Source organism: Culicoides brevitarsis, chromosome 3 (assembly GCF_036172545.1).
Source record: "Culicoides brevitarsis isolate CSIRO-B50_1 chromosome 3, AGI_CSIRO_Cbre_v1, whole genome shotgun sequence".
NCBI lineage: Eukaryota > Metazoa > Arthropoda > Insecta > Diptera > Ceratopogonidae > Culicoides > Culicoides brevitarsis.
In genome coordinates this window covers 6,503,154-6,519,336 of record NC_087087.1, presented here as the reverse complement: position 1 = coordinate 6,519,336, position 16,183 = coordinate 6,503,154, and the positions used below count along the sequence as shown (strand labels likewise).

The 16,183-nt window shown below is 29.3% G+C and overlaps 4 protein-coding genes across 5 annotated transcripts; 2 read left to right on the top strand and 2 right to left on the bottom strand.

Annotated features, from left to right (window-relative positions):
• Nucleotides 1-311: 311 nt before the first annotated feature.
• Nucleotides 312-1,711, bottom strand: LOC134833542 (annexin B10-like). The gene is made up of 4 exons (XM_063847885.1): nucleotides 1,573-1,711; nucleotides 1,133-1,514; nucleotides 629-955; nucleotides 312-569 (listed from the first exon to the last, which is right to left on the bottom strand). Exons 1-4 carry the CDS (start codon nucleotides 1,579-1,581, stop codon nucleotides 331-333), a joined length of 957 nt encoding a protein of 318 aa, XP_063703955.1. The 5' UTR covers nucleotides 1,582-1,711; the 3' UTR covers nucleotides 312-330.
• Nucleotides 1,712-2,812: 1,101 nt separating this feature from the next.
• LOC134833724 (aminopeptidase N) lies at nucleotides 2,813-12,728 on the bottom strand. 2 transcript variants are annotated; one of them, XM_063848149.1, is made up of 7 exons: nucleotides 12,680-12,728; nucleotides 6,952-7,612; nucleotides 6,582-6,898; nucleotides 5,716-5,806; nucleotides 4,652-5,657; nucleotides 3,988-4,199; nucleotides 2,813-3,596 (listed from the first exon to the last, which is right to left on the bottom strand). In XM_063848149.1, the coding sequence occupies exons 2-7, from the start codon at nucleotides 7,575-7,577 to the stop codon at nucleotides 3,029-3,031; spliced, it is 2,820 nt and encodes a 939-aa protein (XP_063704219.1). In that variant the 5' UTR covers nucleotides 7,578-7,612; nucleotides 12,680-12,728; the 3' UTR covers nucleotides 2,813-3,028. The 2 variants fall into 2 exon arrangements, with proteins under 2 accessions (XP_063704219.1, XP_063704218.1); XM_063848148.1 differs by lacking the exon at nucleotides 12,680-12,728 and adding an exon at nucleotides 12,479-12,543.
• Nucleotides 8,942-9,772, top strand: LOC134833845 (uncharacterized). The gene has a single exon (XM_063848312.1). The coding sequence runs from the start codon at nucleotides 8,942-8,944 to the stop codon at nucleotides 9,770-9,772; it is 831 nt and encodes a 276-aa protein (XP_063704382.1).
• A 2,209-nt stretch (nucleotides 12,729-14,937) lies between the features above and the next one.
• Nucleotides 14,938-15,952, top strand: LOC134833841 (serine protease snake-like). The gene is made up of 2 exons (XM_063848307.1): nucleotides 14,938-15,296; nucleotides 15,358-15,952. Exons 1-2 carry the CDS (start codon nucleotides 14,938-14,940, stop codon nucleotides 15,950-15,952), a joined length of 954 nt encoding a protein of 317 aa, XP_063704377.1.
• Nucleotides 15,953-16,183: the final 231 nt, after the last annotated feature.

Sequence of the window (16,183 nt, the reverse complement as noted above, 5' to 3'; positions counted from 1 at the left end):
AAAATATATTTTGGTTTATTTTTTTTAATTATAAATTTTCAAATACTAAAAGTTATTAAAAAGTTAATAAATAATTAAAAAAAATATTAAATTGAATTAATTAAATTTTAATCATAAAAAATAAAAAAATTTCATATTTTAATCGTTTTAAATATTTAATGTGTTTAAATTTGTGAAATTATCTTCTAAAAAATGTACAAAAAAAAATTTTGAATTGAAAACTTTAATAAAAGAGAATTTTTGGCAAACGAAGGATATTTTTAAAAGAAAGAAAAAGTTAATTTTAATTATTTTTTACTTTAATTTGGGTAAAATTTAAAAACCTTGTCTTTAAGCACTTCCTATCAAGGTACATAAAATCTTTTTGTAATCTCCAGATGTGTCACTTTTAACAGCACTTATCAGAGTTTTATTGTACAATTTTTCATATTCTCGTTTAATGTCCTCCAAGTCATATTCGCATCGAGAGACAATTATTCGAATCAAAGCTTTGTCATCTGTACCCAAACCATCCATGGATTTAAATAATTTTCGGGCAAAATAAGTCGGAGTACTTTGAGCAGCTTCAACTAAAATTTAAAAAATTATTTTGAATCCACAAATTTAATTTTTTTTTTTCGTGACTTACCGATTGTTCCGAGAGCTTTTTTGAGATCGCCGCTCATTTCGTGCTTCAGCGCTTGTTCAATTGTGTTGCCCGAAACTGCTTTGTACTCTTCGAAGACGAGACGCAAATGCTCAAAACTGGATTGCGCAAAGAGTTTCGTGAATACCGCTTCGTCAGTGCCGAGTTTTTTCTCTCCCGCTTCGTACAAACGTTGGGCATCGGCTTTGGCTTGGGCGCCGTTCACGTGTCCCGAGTTGGCGCGTTCGTTGCTGCAAATTCGCGTGAGAAGTTCACGGAAGTCGCCGGATGTTTCGGTGCCGACGTGATTTGCGAGGGATTTGTTGTACACTGAAAATTTGAGAAAAAAAATTAAATAAAATTAATTTCAATAATTAAAAAAAAAAATAAATAAATAAAATAAAATCAAAATTAAAATATTTAAATAAAATTAATACACAAAATTAAAATTATTTAAAAAAAAAATTTAAATTATTTTTAAATAAATTTTTAATTAATTTTCCTTACTTTCATCATATCTCTTCGTAATAACTTTAATTTCCTCTCCTCTTCTTGAACACAAAATCTCAATTAAAGCATCTTCATCTGTTCCTAAACCAACCATCGCTTTATTAAGTTGCTTACAAATAAAATCTTCCGGCTTCATCATGAGACCCATAATAACATCTCTAAACCTGCCGCTTAATTCGCTCTTTAAATCTTTGATAAGATCCCGACCAAGTTCAGAAGCAAAAGCTTGAATAATTTCTTGACGTTGAAAATTCGCACGATTGCCAAGAATTTCAATAATTGTCTTCTCATCCGTTCCAAAACCTTTCATGGCAGCACGTAAAGCAAGAGCATCTTGTGTCGCATCAAAATCATGAAAGGGTTTCACTGTTCCTTGAGGCTAAAAAAATAGTTTATTTTAAAACTTTTCTTGTATTTTTGAGTCTCAAAAAACTTACAAAATACATTATTTTGCTTTGATAAAAGTTTTCTAATAATTTATTGTTATTAAATCAACTTTATAAAAATATTTTTTTCAAGATATTTTTCAGTCACTTAGCAAATAAAATGTTTTGTGTTTGAATACCGACGTGTTCGTCTAATGAAGTAAGAATTCGAACTGAATACAATTAGCGACGTGTATTGAATATCTCTCTTTGTTTTTTTTTCGCACTCCTACATATAGAAGAGCCTCCATACAAGTGTTTAAACGTTTTAATACTTTATCATCAAAAGAGAAGTTGTTTATCTTTTTAGTGAAAAACAATATTCTGAGAGCGAAATAATTTGTTTAAAACCGAACTGAGTCACGAAATTTGACCATTTATTAATGAGAATTCGTTCTCTTTCTGTTTTACCAAATTTGAACAAAATCGTATATTAAAAAAATAATTTTTGTTTACCATACTATTTGTTCAAGTTTTGCAAAACTAAAAGATAGCGAACTTTTTTTGAGTTTGAATTAATTCAGGTATGCTCACTAAAATTTCTCAACATTTCTTGTTTGATAATTAAAATCTGTTAATTAACAACCAAGTCAGAACTATTCAAGCTTAGTTCAAGAGGCACAGATATCAATGAGCTCTTTATATGATATTCGAGATTATCCAAAAACTACTTGCACAGGAAATAATGGCTATTAAAGTCATCATTAAAAATTTTTGAAGAGCCGCCTTTGATAATATGTGAAAAATTGAAGAAATTCGTTTCGAGTTCGAAGTTAGTTAAATATTGAAAATTTTCTTCTCGACGTAATTCAATCCGTGTTTCCGTATTTTTGACCAATTGTCGTATATTCGTTGTATTGTAAATCGAATTGAAGCCCAAATTTTCCTCTTGAATTTTCGTCTTGTTTATCATTCGTTACTTCTATGTTCAGAATTTTCAATATTTGTCAAAAAAAATTTTCATTAGGATCTAAAATATAATTCAAATGACTTCTGTTCACGTAAATTTTCTTCATTTGAAAAGCCAATTTTTTTCTTCACTTCGTATTCAAAATTTTTAGATTGGGCCCTCCTTAGTTAGCACCTCTGTCATACCTTCTAAAAAGTGTCGACATCCCTGAAAATAAACTTTGTTATTTTTTTACTTAAAACTAAAAAAATACTTTTTTTCTGATTCTGATATAAAAGAAAATTTGAAGAAATTATTCTAAATTTAACATCAATGCAATAAAATATATTTATATTTCCATTTTCCAAACAAAGGTATATTAAACTAAGTATAAGTATTATTTTTTCTGATAAATTACTTCTCATATTGCTCACTAAATGGAAAAAATAGAAGCTCTAAGTAAAATGCTGATAATTGTAATCTACTTCCTGTAAATATATCTTGTCTCATAAGTACTTTTAATTTCGCTCCTAATATTTCTCTTTTTTTTAACTAAAAATGGAATTTTGTACTTGTTTTTCAGCGCGTTTCGATATGCGTTGAACGATAAATTGCGGTGGATAAATGTCGTGCCATCGACTGATAATTATTATGTTTCCATTGATTATTCAGCTCGATAGTTTCGAGTGCTTGTTTGACGCCTTGCGATGCTTTTTCGAAGACCTTTGCCTTGTCCGTGACGAGATTCTTCAAGTCTGTGAGTTCTTTCATGGTTGTCATGTGTTCAGCGAGTGGTTTGACGTAACGTGTCAAGCGACTTTCTTCGGGCACCAAATATTCGTAAATCTCATCGATTTTGTCGTAAAGGAAGTTTTTGGCGAGTTCAAAGCCAGCTTCGCTTCGTGCCACGCCTCCAAAGACCATGAAAGAGTCCTGTTTGCGAACGCCTGAAGTTACGTTGAGAGACCAATCCAAGTAGCGTGATAAGACCCAGACTTGACGAGAACAGGAAAGAGCACTGATTATCATACTTTTCTCGGAAGCAACGTTGCTCTTGAGATATCGCTGCCACAGGAAATTCCATTCGCGTTCTCGACCGTGTTTGATGGCGTTGCAGTAAACGACGCGACGGAGATCAACGGGAATTCTAAAATGAAAAAAAAAAAATAATTTAAAAATTAATAAAAAAAAAATAATTAAAAAATTCATTAAAAAATTATTTTAAAATAAACTAAAAAATCAATTAAAATTAATAAAAATTAAATTTAAAAAAATTAATTTAATTTTAATTTAATTGAAAAATTATTTTATTTTAATTAATTAAAAAAAATAAATTAATTTAAATTAAAAAAAAATAAATTATTTTTGAATTCAATTTAAATGAATTTAATTTTTTTAAAATTCATTTTAATTAACAATTTTTGAATTAATTTTAAATAATTTTTTCGATCCATTAAAAAATTAAAATTAATTTTTTCAAATAATTTTTTAACTAATTCAAATTATTTTTTTTTTTTGTGAATTTTAAGATTTCTTACGGATTTGTTGTTTCTGGATCAGCTTCTTCCATCCAAGTCTTGAAATATTCAACAGCTTTATCGACACAATCTCCGACGTCAAATTTGCAAGACCAAGCAGCGATCATGACTTTACGTTTAACGGCATCTAATCTATCAAGCTCTTTCTTTCCTTCATCTTTTAAGCCATTGACTTTTATGTAAATTGGTTCCAAGATGATTTGCATGTAATTCTAAAAAAAATTTTTTTTTGGGTAAGTTTAATTTTTTTTTAATTTTTATAAATTTCAAGATCGAAAAAAAATTGACTTAAATTAAATTATAAATTTTTCAAAATTCAAATAAAAAAAAATAAATAAATAAAATAAAATCAATAAAAAAATTAAATAAATAAAAAAAAATAAAAAATTTAATTTTAACAAAAATTAAATTAAATTTTTCATAAATTTTTATTTAAATTTAAAATTAATTTTTATTTTTAAATTTAATTTTTATTATTTAAATTTAATTTTTAAAATTTAATTTTAACAAAAATTAAATTAAATTTTTCACAATTTTTTTTTTTGTTTATTTTTTTTTAATATTTTATATTTTTTTTTTTAATTTTCCGAATCAAATGAATTAACTTAATTTAAGTCGATTTTTTTTTAATTTATAAGAAATTTAACCCTAAAATATTTCTTACCCTGAAAACGTCATACAACGGAGTTTTGTTCAAAATCCTATTGACAACTGCCAAACCATCCAACGCCGACTTCCATGGCAAATATTCATCCTCTTGCCTCAAATAATTCACTACCGACAAAGCAACTTCATAATCTTGCTCTCCAGTCCATGCAAAGTCGAGAGCATCGTTAATGAGTTGCGCTCTATTAATCGTATTAATTTGCGTGAATTTGGGTCCATTTAACGCTGCAATCAACATATCCCAATTCTTCTGATCGTACTTCACTTTATACAATCCCGAAAGTTGAACATTGAACAAAATCCAGTCACTTTCCTCCGGCATGTTAAAAATCACTTTTGGCTTTTCGTTTTTATGGCAATCGCATTCGAGCCAATCCCTCGCATGAGTTGCTGTGAAATTCTTCTCTTTTTGCGTCGTAAAACTCAACGGAACATACCAACATTTTTCCGTTTCATCTCGAAGGCGATTCACGTCCAACAAGTATCGTTCCTGCGTGATTTCAACTGAATTGTTGGAATAATCGCGCGTTACGGTAATCACGGGATAACCAACTTTCAAGGTCCAACTATCCATAATTTGCTTGACAGTGATACTTTTAGGCAAAGCTCCTGTGCGATGCGCTTCTTCCGTTAATGCGCGCCACAAATCATTCTGTTCCGCATTTCGGTATTTGTGAGCTTTCAAATAGTTGCTGACGCCATTTTTGAATGTTTCTTCGCCGAGGAAGAGATGCATCATGCGGATGATGCAAGAGCCTTTGGAGTACGAAATTGCATCGAAAATTTGATTAATTTGGCTTGGATGACCAATTGGCACGGAAACGGGATGACTTGACTTCAAAGCGTCGAATTTGAAGATGTTGAGAGTATTATCGACAGATTCCTCTGTGAGGGAATTCCATTCGGGATGGAGATATTCGACGCCGAGGGAGGCAACGTACGTCGCAAAACCTTCGTTGAGCCATAAATCGGTCCACCATTTCATTGTGACGTAATTTCCGAACCTGAAAAAATGAAAAGAAATTTTAAAAGATGAAAGTTATGAAAAAAACATTTTTTTACCATTGATGAGCTAATTCATGGGCGATAACTGAAGCTACTCGATGTTGATTGCTTGAAGAACTGACGTTAGGAGCATAGAGAAGAGCAGTTTCTGTAAAAAAAATTTATATAAAATAGGTAAGTTTTAATATTTATGATTTTTTTTGCACAAAATAAGCTTTAAAAATCATTTTTTTTAAATAAAAATATTTTTTATAAAATTATTTAAAACTTGAATTATTGATAAAATAGAATAATGTTTTCTCTCAAAATATATTTTTAACAAATTTGATGTTTTTGCTTTTAATAATGTTTTAAACCAAAATCTAAATTTGTTTCGAAATAATTTAATTTAAAAAAATAAAGAATTAAAATTAAATAAATTTAATTAAATGAATAAATAAATTAAAAATAATTAAATAAAAAATTAAATAAAATTGAATTAAATTAATTAAAATAAATTTAAAAAAATATTTTAAATTTTTCATTTAAACTTTTTAAGATTTATTTTTTTTTTATTTTATTTTATCTAATTTCATAATTTTTTAAAAAATGTTTAATTTTTAAATTTTTTTTAATATGATTTTTTTTAAAATATTTTTCCTAAAATTTAAAAAAAAATTTATTAAATTTTAGGAAAACTAAAATTTTTTTTAAAAAAAATTTAAACTTGAATTTTTTAAACGAATATTTAAAGCGTTTTAATTTACTTAAATTTTGAAAAAATAAAAAATTTGTTTTAAATTTTGAAAAAATAAATATTTTTTTATACTCGTGAACTTCTATTTTTTAATTTATATAAATTTATTTAAATTTTATTTTTTTTTAATAATTTTTTTTAAATTTTAATTTTGAACTACAAAAAATAAATTCTATAAAAAACTCACCTCTATAAGTAACTAACCCCCAATTTTCCATGGCACCTGCAGAAAAATCCGGAATAGCAATCATATCCATTTTCGGCAACGGGAATTTGATATCAAAATAATCTTCATAATACTTCAAAACTTTAGGACCAACAATTTTCGCATATTCAACTTGATCAATGGCATCTCTTCTTGCCCAAATCCTGAATTTAACTTCATCCTTCATCTTAACCGGAACTTCTCGATATTCGAAATCATTGACACTGTACGCGACGAGATACGTTGACATCGGAACTGAAGTCTCAAACGTATCTAAAACGAAGTCTTTTTCGCCATCCCTGAAAAAAAAATCGAAATAAAAAAAAATTTCACGAGAATTTCTTCAACTTACAAATCAATTGAATCCTTCAACGGCATATTACTCAAAGCGGTGTAATTTTTATGATGCCCAAGAGCAATATCGAAAGTAGCTTTCATCTCGGGCTCATCAAAGCATGGAAAAGCATATCGAGCAGATGTTGGCTCAAATTGCGTGACAGACAAATAAACCTTTTCCTTTCGTTTTTTGTCGTAATAACTCGATTTGTAGTAGCCTTGCAAGCCAGAACTCAAAGGAGCTTCAAACGGAACATAAATCATGTATTTATTGCCTTGACGGAATGTTTCGTTCGCCATAATGATCAAAAATTCATTTTCCTCGTCCATTTTTACTTCTTTCAACTCGATTTTGTCATGAATTAACTTCACTTTGACCTTTTCCTCGTTGATCGTGAGATTTTTCGCGTGAAGCGTAATGTTGTTGGTATTTTGATCGCAAATGGCGACGATCCAAACTTTTCCCGTGAATCGATGACCTTGACCATCTTCGTTCAGATGCGTGATGACCTTCAAACGATAGTTCTCGGGATGGAAAGTTTTTGGTAATCGATATGCGAAAGAGGTCAATGCCAACGAGAGGAGGATGGCGAAACAAAAGAGTTGAATTGTGGCACTCCTTCTCCCATGATTGATGTTCATAGTTTAGAAATGTGCGAAACAGCGACACAGTTAATCTGAAATTAAGCAAAAAAAGAGAAAAAAATTAAAAGGCGTTGTTTTATGCTGAATTGGCAAGGTAAAAAAAGAGAATGTGTTTAGAATATTCATAAGCTTTCTGTTCATTGAACTTCACTGAAAGTCTTTTTCAAATATTTATGAGGTTTAACTAAAATTTAAATAAAAAATTTATTAAAAAACATATTTAAAAAAATATATTTAAAAAAAATTTAAAAAAAATTATTAAAAAAAATATTTAAAAAATTGTAAAAAAAAAAAAATATTTAAAAAATTAAAAAATATTTAAAAAATATTTAAAAAAATATTTAAAAAAATATTTAAAAAAATATTTAAAAAAATATTTAAAAAAAAATATTTAAAAAAATATATTAAAAAAATATTTGAAAAAAATAAAAAAAAAATATTTAAAAAAAAAATTTGAAAAAATATTTAAAAAATTATTTAAAAAAAATTATTTAAAAAAATAAAAAATATTTTAAAAAAATTATTTAAAAAAATATTTAAAAAAAAAAATTTTTTAAAATATTTAAAAAATTATTTTTAAAAAAATAAAAAAAAAAATTTAAAAAAATATTTAAAAAAATATTTAAAAAAATATTTAAAAAAATATTTAAAAAAATATTTAAAAAAAATATTTTTAAAATACAACTCCTTGATGAATGAATTTAATATTTATTAGTATTTATAATAAAAAATCTGATTTAAAATTTTTCGTATGAAAATTGAAAATCGATTACAAATTTAATCAATTTTTGAGCTCTCCGAACTTTATGTCAACTTTATCCAAGAATTCTATTGACCTAATTTTTCATTTAAACAAGGTTTAAGTTTATTTCTTTTTTTAGTAAGAATTTGATAGCCTTTCAGTATGTAAACATTTAAAAATGAAAATCCAACTCAAAAGTGATTTTGACGTTATTTGGATGAAAATTCAAAAAGTCGATCGTTTAGCTGGTCAATTTTGTTTCAACGATCCAAAAACAACATTTGAAAAGTTATTAAGCCTCTTGTTACCAATCCATGGAATATCAGTAGCTTTTTTTGCAATATCAACTGTAATTATTTCTGAATTTAATTTGTTATCCATTGCTTTATGTACAAGTGTTTATTCGTGTGTTTTGGCAATATACGTGACACTGATCATTCTAAAGCGAAACAAACATGCTGTGATTCGCCATTTTGAATGGTGCCGCCATCTTGATCGTTTATGGATGAATCGAAAACTGTCAAAGGTTCTTGGATCTAAAACAAAACTGAACGAAACTCGTGAATTCATTGTTAAAGCTTTGACGTTCTTTCAAAAGCTTGCCATTTTTCTCAGTATCATGAATTCTGTGGGTTCAGCTACTATTGGATGCTTTTTGCCGGAAAGTATTTTCCCGAAATACGAATTGCCGATACCATTTTTGCTGCCATTTAAGAATCAGAAAACTTGGAGTGCCTTTTGGATAACTGTAATTTGTCAAACGGGAGTTTGTTTTGTTTTTGGATTGTTCAATTTGTTCTTCTTGGATGTCCTTTGTTGTCTATTTTGGCATATTATGGTAATGTTGGATATAGTTCGAGATATTGTTATGAAGTTAAACATAGAATTGAAGGCGAAAAATCTCTTTGGAGAAAATCGAGAACTTGGATCACGAGTTTTGGATAGCAATACTTTAGGAGATATTTTGGCAGAGTCTCATGATGAATCAATGAAGTTCAAGGACTGGCTTGAAATCATCACAGACCTTCTTGTGGATATTAACAAAACAATTATATCGCTTCGGGATCTACTTTCAGAATTTTTCTTGGCACTTGAATTTGGAGTTTTTAGCATCCTTTTACTCTCAGGCTTAATATTGGTCGTCATTAAGCAGCAACAAGTTTTTGCCATCGGAGTTTCAACTGGAGCAATGTTGTTATATCTATTCTGCTTCATCAATGAAAGGATTTTGGACAAGTTTGAAGAGGTCAAAAATGAGCTTTACAACATTCCATGGTACGAATTAAGCCCAAAAGATCGAAAAATCCTCTTAATTGCCATGAATTGCGACAAAATTCAAGCAGGATTTACTGCCATGGGCATTCATTTCATGGATCTGAAGAGATTTGCGAGCATCATGAATTTGGTTTACTCGAATGTTCTTGTTTTGAAAGATATCATTCAGAAATAAGTTGCTTCATTAACACCCACGTCTAAAACTTGATGGAATCAATAAAGGCGAAAATTTTCAGTCTATATGAGTTACTTGATCATACTTAATCTACAACTTAGTAACTGAATATAAAATATTTATAAAATAATTTTTTTATAAAATCATTTTTCGCATGAAAAACTAATCGATAGCAAATATTTAATTTTTCATGCTCTTTGAACTTGATGGGTGTCAGTTTTATCCAAGTATGATTATCATTATTATCGTATGTATTTAAGTACTGAGTCTCTGTTGACCTAATTTCGCAAACTGAATAAAATAAGGTTTTGCTCGTTTTCTCCATTAGTAGGAATTTGAAATCCTGTCAGTGAGCATCACTAAAATGGAAGTGCAACTAAAAAGCGATTTCGACATGATCTGGATCAAAATTCAAAAAGTTGATCGTTTAGCTGGTCGATTTTGTTTTAACGATCCAAAAACTACATTTGAAATGCTATTAAGTTTCATGCTACCAGTTCATGGAGTTGTAGTAGCTTTTTTTGTAACATCAACTCTAATTATTTCTCGATTCGACTTGTTATCAATTTCTTTGTGTGCAACAGTTTTTTCGGGAATTTTGGCTATATACCAAACGTTGATCGTTCTCAAGCGTAACAAACATATTTTGATAAGTCATTTCGAATGGTGTCGCCATCTTGATCGTTTATGGAAGAATGAGAAACTGTCAAAGGTACTTGGACCCAAGATAAAACTGGATGAAACTCGTAAATTTATCATTAAGCTATTGACGTTCTTTCAAGTAATTTCCCTTTTTCTCAACATCATGAATTCTGCGGGTTCAGCCATTATTGGAATTTTTTTACCGGATAACATTTTTCCGAAATACGGATTGCCTATACCGTTTTTGTTGCCCTTTGAGAATCAACAAACTTGGACTGCCTTTTGGGTAACTGTAATCCTTCAAACGGGAGTTTGTGTCGCAATTGGATTGTTCATATTGTTTTTCTTGGATGTCCTTTGTTGTTTATTTTGGCATATTATGGTAATGTTGGATATTGTTCGAGATATTGTAAAGAAATTAAATGTAGAATTGAAGGCGAAACATTCCTTTGGCGAAAAACAGGAATGTGCAATAGGAACTCTTGATAGAAATACTTTGGCAATTATTGTGGGAGATTCTCATGATGAGTCAATGAGCCTCAAGGAATGGTTAAAAATCATCACAGACCTTCTTGTAGACATCAACAAAACAATGACATCGCTTCGGAAACTGCTCTCAGAATTTTTCTTTGCCCTTGAATTTGCGGTTTTTTGTATGCTTTTACTTTCAGGCTTAACCTTGCTTATAATCAAGCAGCAACAAGTTTTTGCCATTGGGGTTTCTTCTGGTGCAGTTTTGTTATATTTCTTCTGCTTTATCAACGAAAGGATTTTGGACAAGTTTGAAGAGGTCAAAAATGAGCTTTACAACATTCCATGGTACGAATTAAGCCCAAAAGATCGAAAAATCCTCTTAATTGCCATGAATTGCGATAAAATTCAACCAGGATTTACTGCCTTGGGCATTCATCAGATGAATTTGAAGAGATTTGCGAGCATCATGAATTTGGTTTACTCGAATGTTCTTGTTTTAAAAGATATCATTCAGAAATAAGTTGCTTCATTAACACCCACAGCTAAAAATTGATGGAATCACGCGATGCAAAAATTTAATTGCTCTTCTTAGAACTTTGAATTCAATCAGCTTAGCATGAATTTCAATGAATGTCATTTGAAAAAAAATTCTTTGCGAATCAATTCACGCAATTCACAAACCTCAGACTGACCATTTATGCGACAATTTTATGGTTAAACAAACGTCCTTGAACTTCTTTTTTGCTTTAATGTAAAAATTGACGCCTCTATTCACGCGTATTATCACTGTTCCATTGTCGCGTGTATTTTTTTTTTACTATACAGAGTAAAATTATCATCAAGTTCAATCAATTAAAACGTAAAACCGCGAAAAAATGTGTGTTAACTCAATAAATTTTAATATTTTTTTCGTAAAAGAAAAAAAAAACAAATAAACGTAACCTGCTGAAGGTAAACATTTTTACAAATTATGCAAACAAAATAAATAAATAAATGAATATTCAAGTAGTGAAATTTCCTTTTTTTTATAAATTTAAAAAAAAAATCGATGGAGACGCCTTATTAATTTTAAAAATTTAATAAAATAAAAAAAATAATTTTAAATTAAATTTAATTAATTAAATTAATTAAAAATTAAATAAATTTAAACATATTAAACTTTTGAATTAAATTAGAATTAAATTAATTTAATTAATTATTTTAAAAAATTAATAAATTTATTTTTTTAAAAAAATTATTAAAAAATTAAATTAAAATTGATCTTAATTTTTTTTATTTTTTATTAAAATTTATTTTTTTAATTATTTAAAAAAATTAAATTAAAATTTTTAAATTATTATTTTATTGATTTTCAGGATCATTAAAGATTCTGAGCAACAACTTGAGAAACTGACACTGAATAAAAGCAAAAAAAAAAACGTGAATATAATTTTAATGTTTTAATATTTTTTGGGTCAACAGTCGAGTCTGCTTCAAGTATAAATTTTGCGGCTTTTATGGTAAACCTGCCATAAAAAGTATATTTTTATCACATGATTATTTTATATTCTAAATTTTATTTAGATCAAAAAAGTCTCAATTTCTACTAACGTAATATTTGCACAAGTTTGTGAACTGTCAGGAAATTCCGTTATAATTTTTTTGTTTACGCTTTGATTTTACTTGTTTTCACTTTAATTTATTTTTTTTATTTTTTTTCTTCGTACATGAAGTTCCGTAAGTTCAATAATTATTTTTTTTAATAAAAAAAATATTTATAAATAATCACAAAAAATATTAATATTAATTTACATTTAAAATAATATGTTTATTACGAGTTGGAGTTAAAGGCGAAGATGTTACTTCACCGAAGACCGCCGACAAACTGATTCGTTAAATTCAGGTATTTAACTTTTTAAATATTTTTTTCTCTTTCCATAGACGTACAGATCTACTATAATTGTCATAGAGAAGCCAACCTGTACGCGCGAGAAGTGTAAGAGTAAGTAATATATATTTACATTATTTGTATACTATTATCAGTTTCTTGACAGCTCGTATTCTGTTTTTAACGACAAAACTGAGTGGACAAGTTTTAATTTAATATTTTGAGCATGCACTCGTTTCGAGAGAATTAACGGTTCACCGGATAAATAATAATAATAAATGGCGCGATGACAGGAGACAAACTGGTTACTTTGTATGAATTTTAACATTTCTTTTGGGTTTCGTTTCTTTCACGATAGTTCTTGAACTCGCAGAACTCTCATAAACATCCGTTTAGATAAAAAATTTCTATTCAAATGTCAAATGAGAGAAAAAAATTGTGATTATCGAAAATTATCTCTCACATGAACAATGGAGTGAAGAAAAAAAATGCTTTATGTATTTTCCGGCGCCTTGCATGATTGATAAGTAAACTGAGAAGCAGCTACTGACTTCAATAGGTATGACGGTAATGAGATGATGATGATATTATCGCGCGCACACTTTTTTATTAGACACTAAATGATTGGTGATATTCAATCTTCATTAAAACGGGTAAAATTATATTTTTTTCTTTCAGTAATCTTTTCATCTTATTATGTGAAAATATTAAAGAAAAAAAATCGTAAAAGTCTTCATGAATTGTTGAAATCGTATTTTGTTGAATTTTTGGCTGAAGATTCAAAAGTGCTTAAGATGGATTTGAGTTCACAAACTTATCTTTTAAAGAAACGACCAAACTAAAAATTGAGCTTTGAAACTTTGAAAGTCATTAATAATTGGCGACGAGGATGAGATTCAAACTTACATAAGTCAACCATGGAACAAAATTCTTCAAAATGACTTTAAATTTGGCTTATTTTGAAGAATTTTTGTTCTATGTTCGACTTAGATTAGTTTGAATCTCATCCTCGTCGCCAAGTTCGAATAAGTTAATAAGTTTCAAAGCTTAATTTTTACACTATGGGCGAAAAACGGGTCAGATTAATCCCTTAAGGGATCAGGTTGACCCCTCAGGAGATTTTTTGATCCCTTAAGGGATCAATTTGTTCCTTAAAGGTCCAAATTGATCCCTTGAGGGTTCAAACTGATCTCTTAAGGGATCGATCTGACCCGTTTTTCGTCCATAGGGTAGTTTGGTAATTTCTTTAAAGGATAAGTTTGTGAACTGAAATCCATTTTTGGATCTTCAGCTTCAGAGATTCAGTATATTATGCTTGGTTTGGATTAATCGATAACACCTTCTTACTTTTTCGATGGGTCCATCTTTTACAGATGATGTCAACCAATCAGCTTACTTCGTTCAGTTGCATGTTCTTTGAATATTTTTCTTTTTTGTCACTCAGTGCGATGAAAAGTTGCTATGAAAAGTACAGACAGATTAATACTTACGTTCCAAAATCCATATTTCGTTATCCAACTAAAGAAAAATGCATCTGAAAAAAAAAATAAAAAAATAGTGATAAAATCGATAAAAATCTTTCAACTACCTGAAGTTACTGTTGAGTGACAGCTTAATAAATTGATGAAGATATCTTCATATTTTTTTTCTATAATTTCATAATTACCTGATTCGAGGAAAATTTATTTAAAAAAAAAATAATTCTTATGCCATTGACTTCATTTTCAAGGTCGAATCATCTCGAGCCTCCAATTCAGTGAGGTGTGTTTATTCTCCGAACCAATCCAAATCATCCTTTGGGAATCACCTCGTCATTAGTCATAACCTGCTTAATAAGTAAAATAAACAAAACAAAAATTAACATCCTATCTACATACCTTTGAAAACCTGTTCCTCACGTCATCGTTATCCATATAACAAGAAGAAATTGCAAACAAAAAAATATAGACAGAAAACCTGCTTTGCTTTAAATATCGCGGATAATTATCTGTCATCGTCAGTTGGATATTTTTAACTCGCGAGACAACACCTAAAAAATAAAATGATCAAAATTTTCAGTTTCTTGCTTTTTGCGAACTTAACTTTAGCTCAACTTGAGTTTCCTGAATTTGATGCAGCTCAAGACCTAAACATTGGAGATTCTTGTAAACTTTTAAATGGCGACGATGGGATCTGTACCGAGATGCGAGATTGTTTGAACTTGAAACGACCTTCAAAACGTCGCACACCTTTTCGCCCGGTTGTTTGTTCGTACAACTTGCACGGACCAATTCTGTGTTGCAATGAACCAAAAGAACGTGTCAGTCAAAAAAAGTGCAATGAATACAAGAAACTTGTCGAAGTAGGAAATCGGGTGATAATCGATCGTGACTTTGATGTTCTATCAGTTGCGGGAGGATTTGAGACTGAAATCAGTGAGTTTCCTCACATGGCGGCAATTGGATTCAAACTTAGCGACGAAAGTATTCAATGGAAATGCGGCGCGACATTGATTTCCGATGAATTTGTCATGACAGCTGCTCATTGCATTAATTTTGGAGAGTGAGTCATTTTTTCACAAACTTTCAATTCTTTTGATATTTATGAATTTTTTGTTCAATAGCAATGAACTCGACTTCATTCGTATATCTGATCATAACTTGTACGAATCCAGCGATGATACAAATGTTCAAGAACGAACTGTAGCTGAAATCTTCACACATCCTTTGTATAAACCAACAAGTACTTATCACGACATTGCCTTGATCCGATTAAATGAGAAAGTTGAACTAAACAATGTTACGAGACCTGCTTGTCTTTGTGTGATAGATCCTGAAACAGATTCGAGTGTTATAGCAACTGGATGGGGACTTACCGCTTATGGAGGATCTCCATCTGAAGAGCTGTTGAAAGTTGAGTTATTGATATATGATCAAGAAAAATGCGTTGAATACTATGGAAAAGGCAGAAAATTTCGACGAGGAATTATTCAAGAGCAATTATGTGCAGGAGATCCAACTGGAGAACAAGACACATGCGAAGGAGATTCAGGAGGCGCGATTCAATTGAAAAGAGTTGAAAATGGAGGCACAATTTATCACGTGGTTGGTATAACCTCATTCGGAAAAGCGTGTGGTATAGTAGAGAATCCATCGGTTTATACAAGAGTTTCCAAGTACGTCGATTGGATTGAATCTATTGTATGGCCAACAGGTTGAGATTTTCGAACGATCTAAAGCTACAAAAGTACCTGTTAGGAAGAAAAATTAGATAGGTTAGAAAAAAAGGCGCGAAACTGACAAAAATTTTGAAGGTAAACAAATTCTTCCGAATACAAACCTCATGTGAGTAATGTATTCGGAATAATATTAAATGAGACGAATGAAAATGATAATTACTTGACATATGTTATCATTTTCATTCGTCTCGACCAATACTGCCCTCTGAAG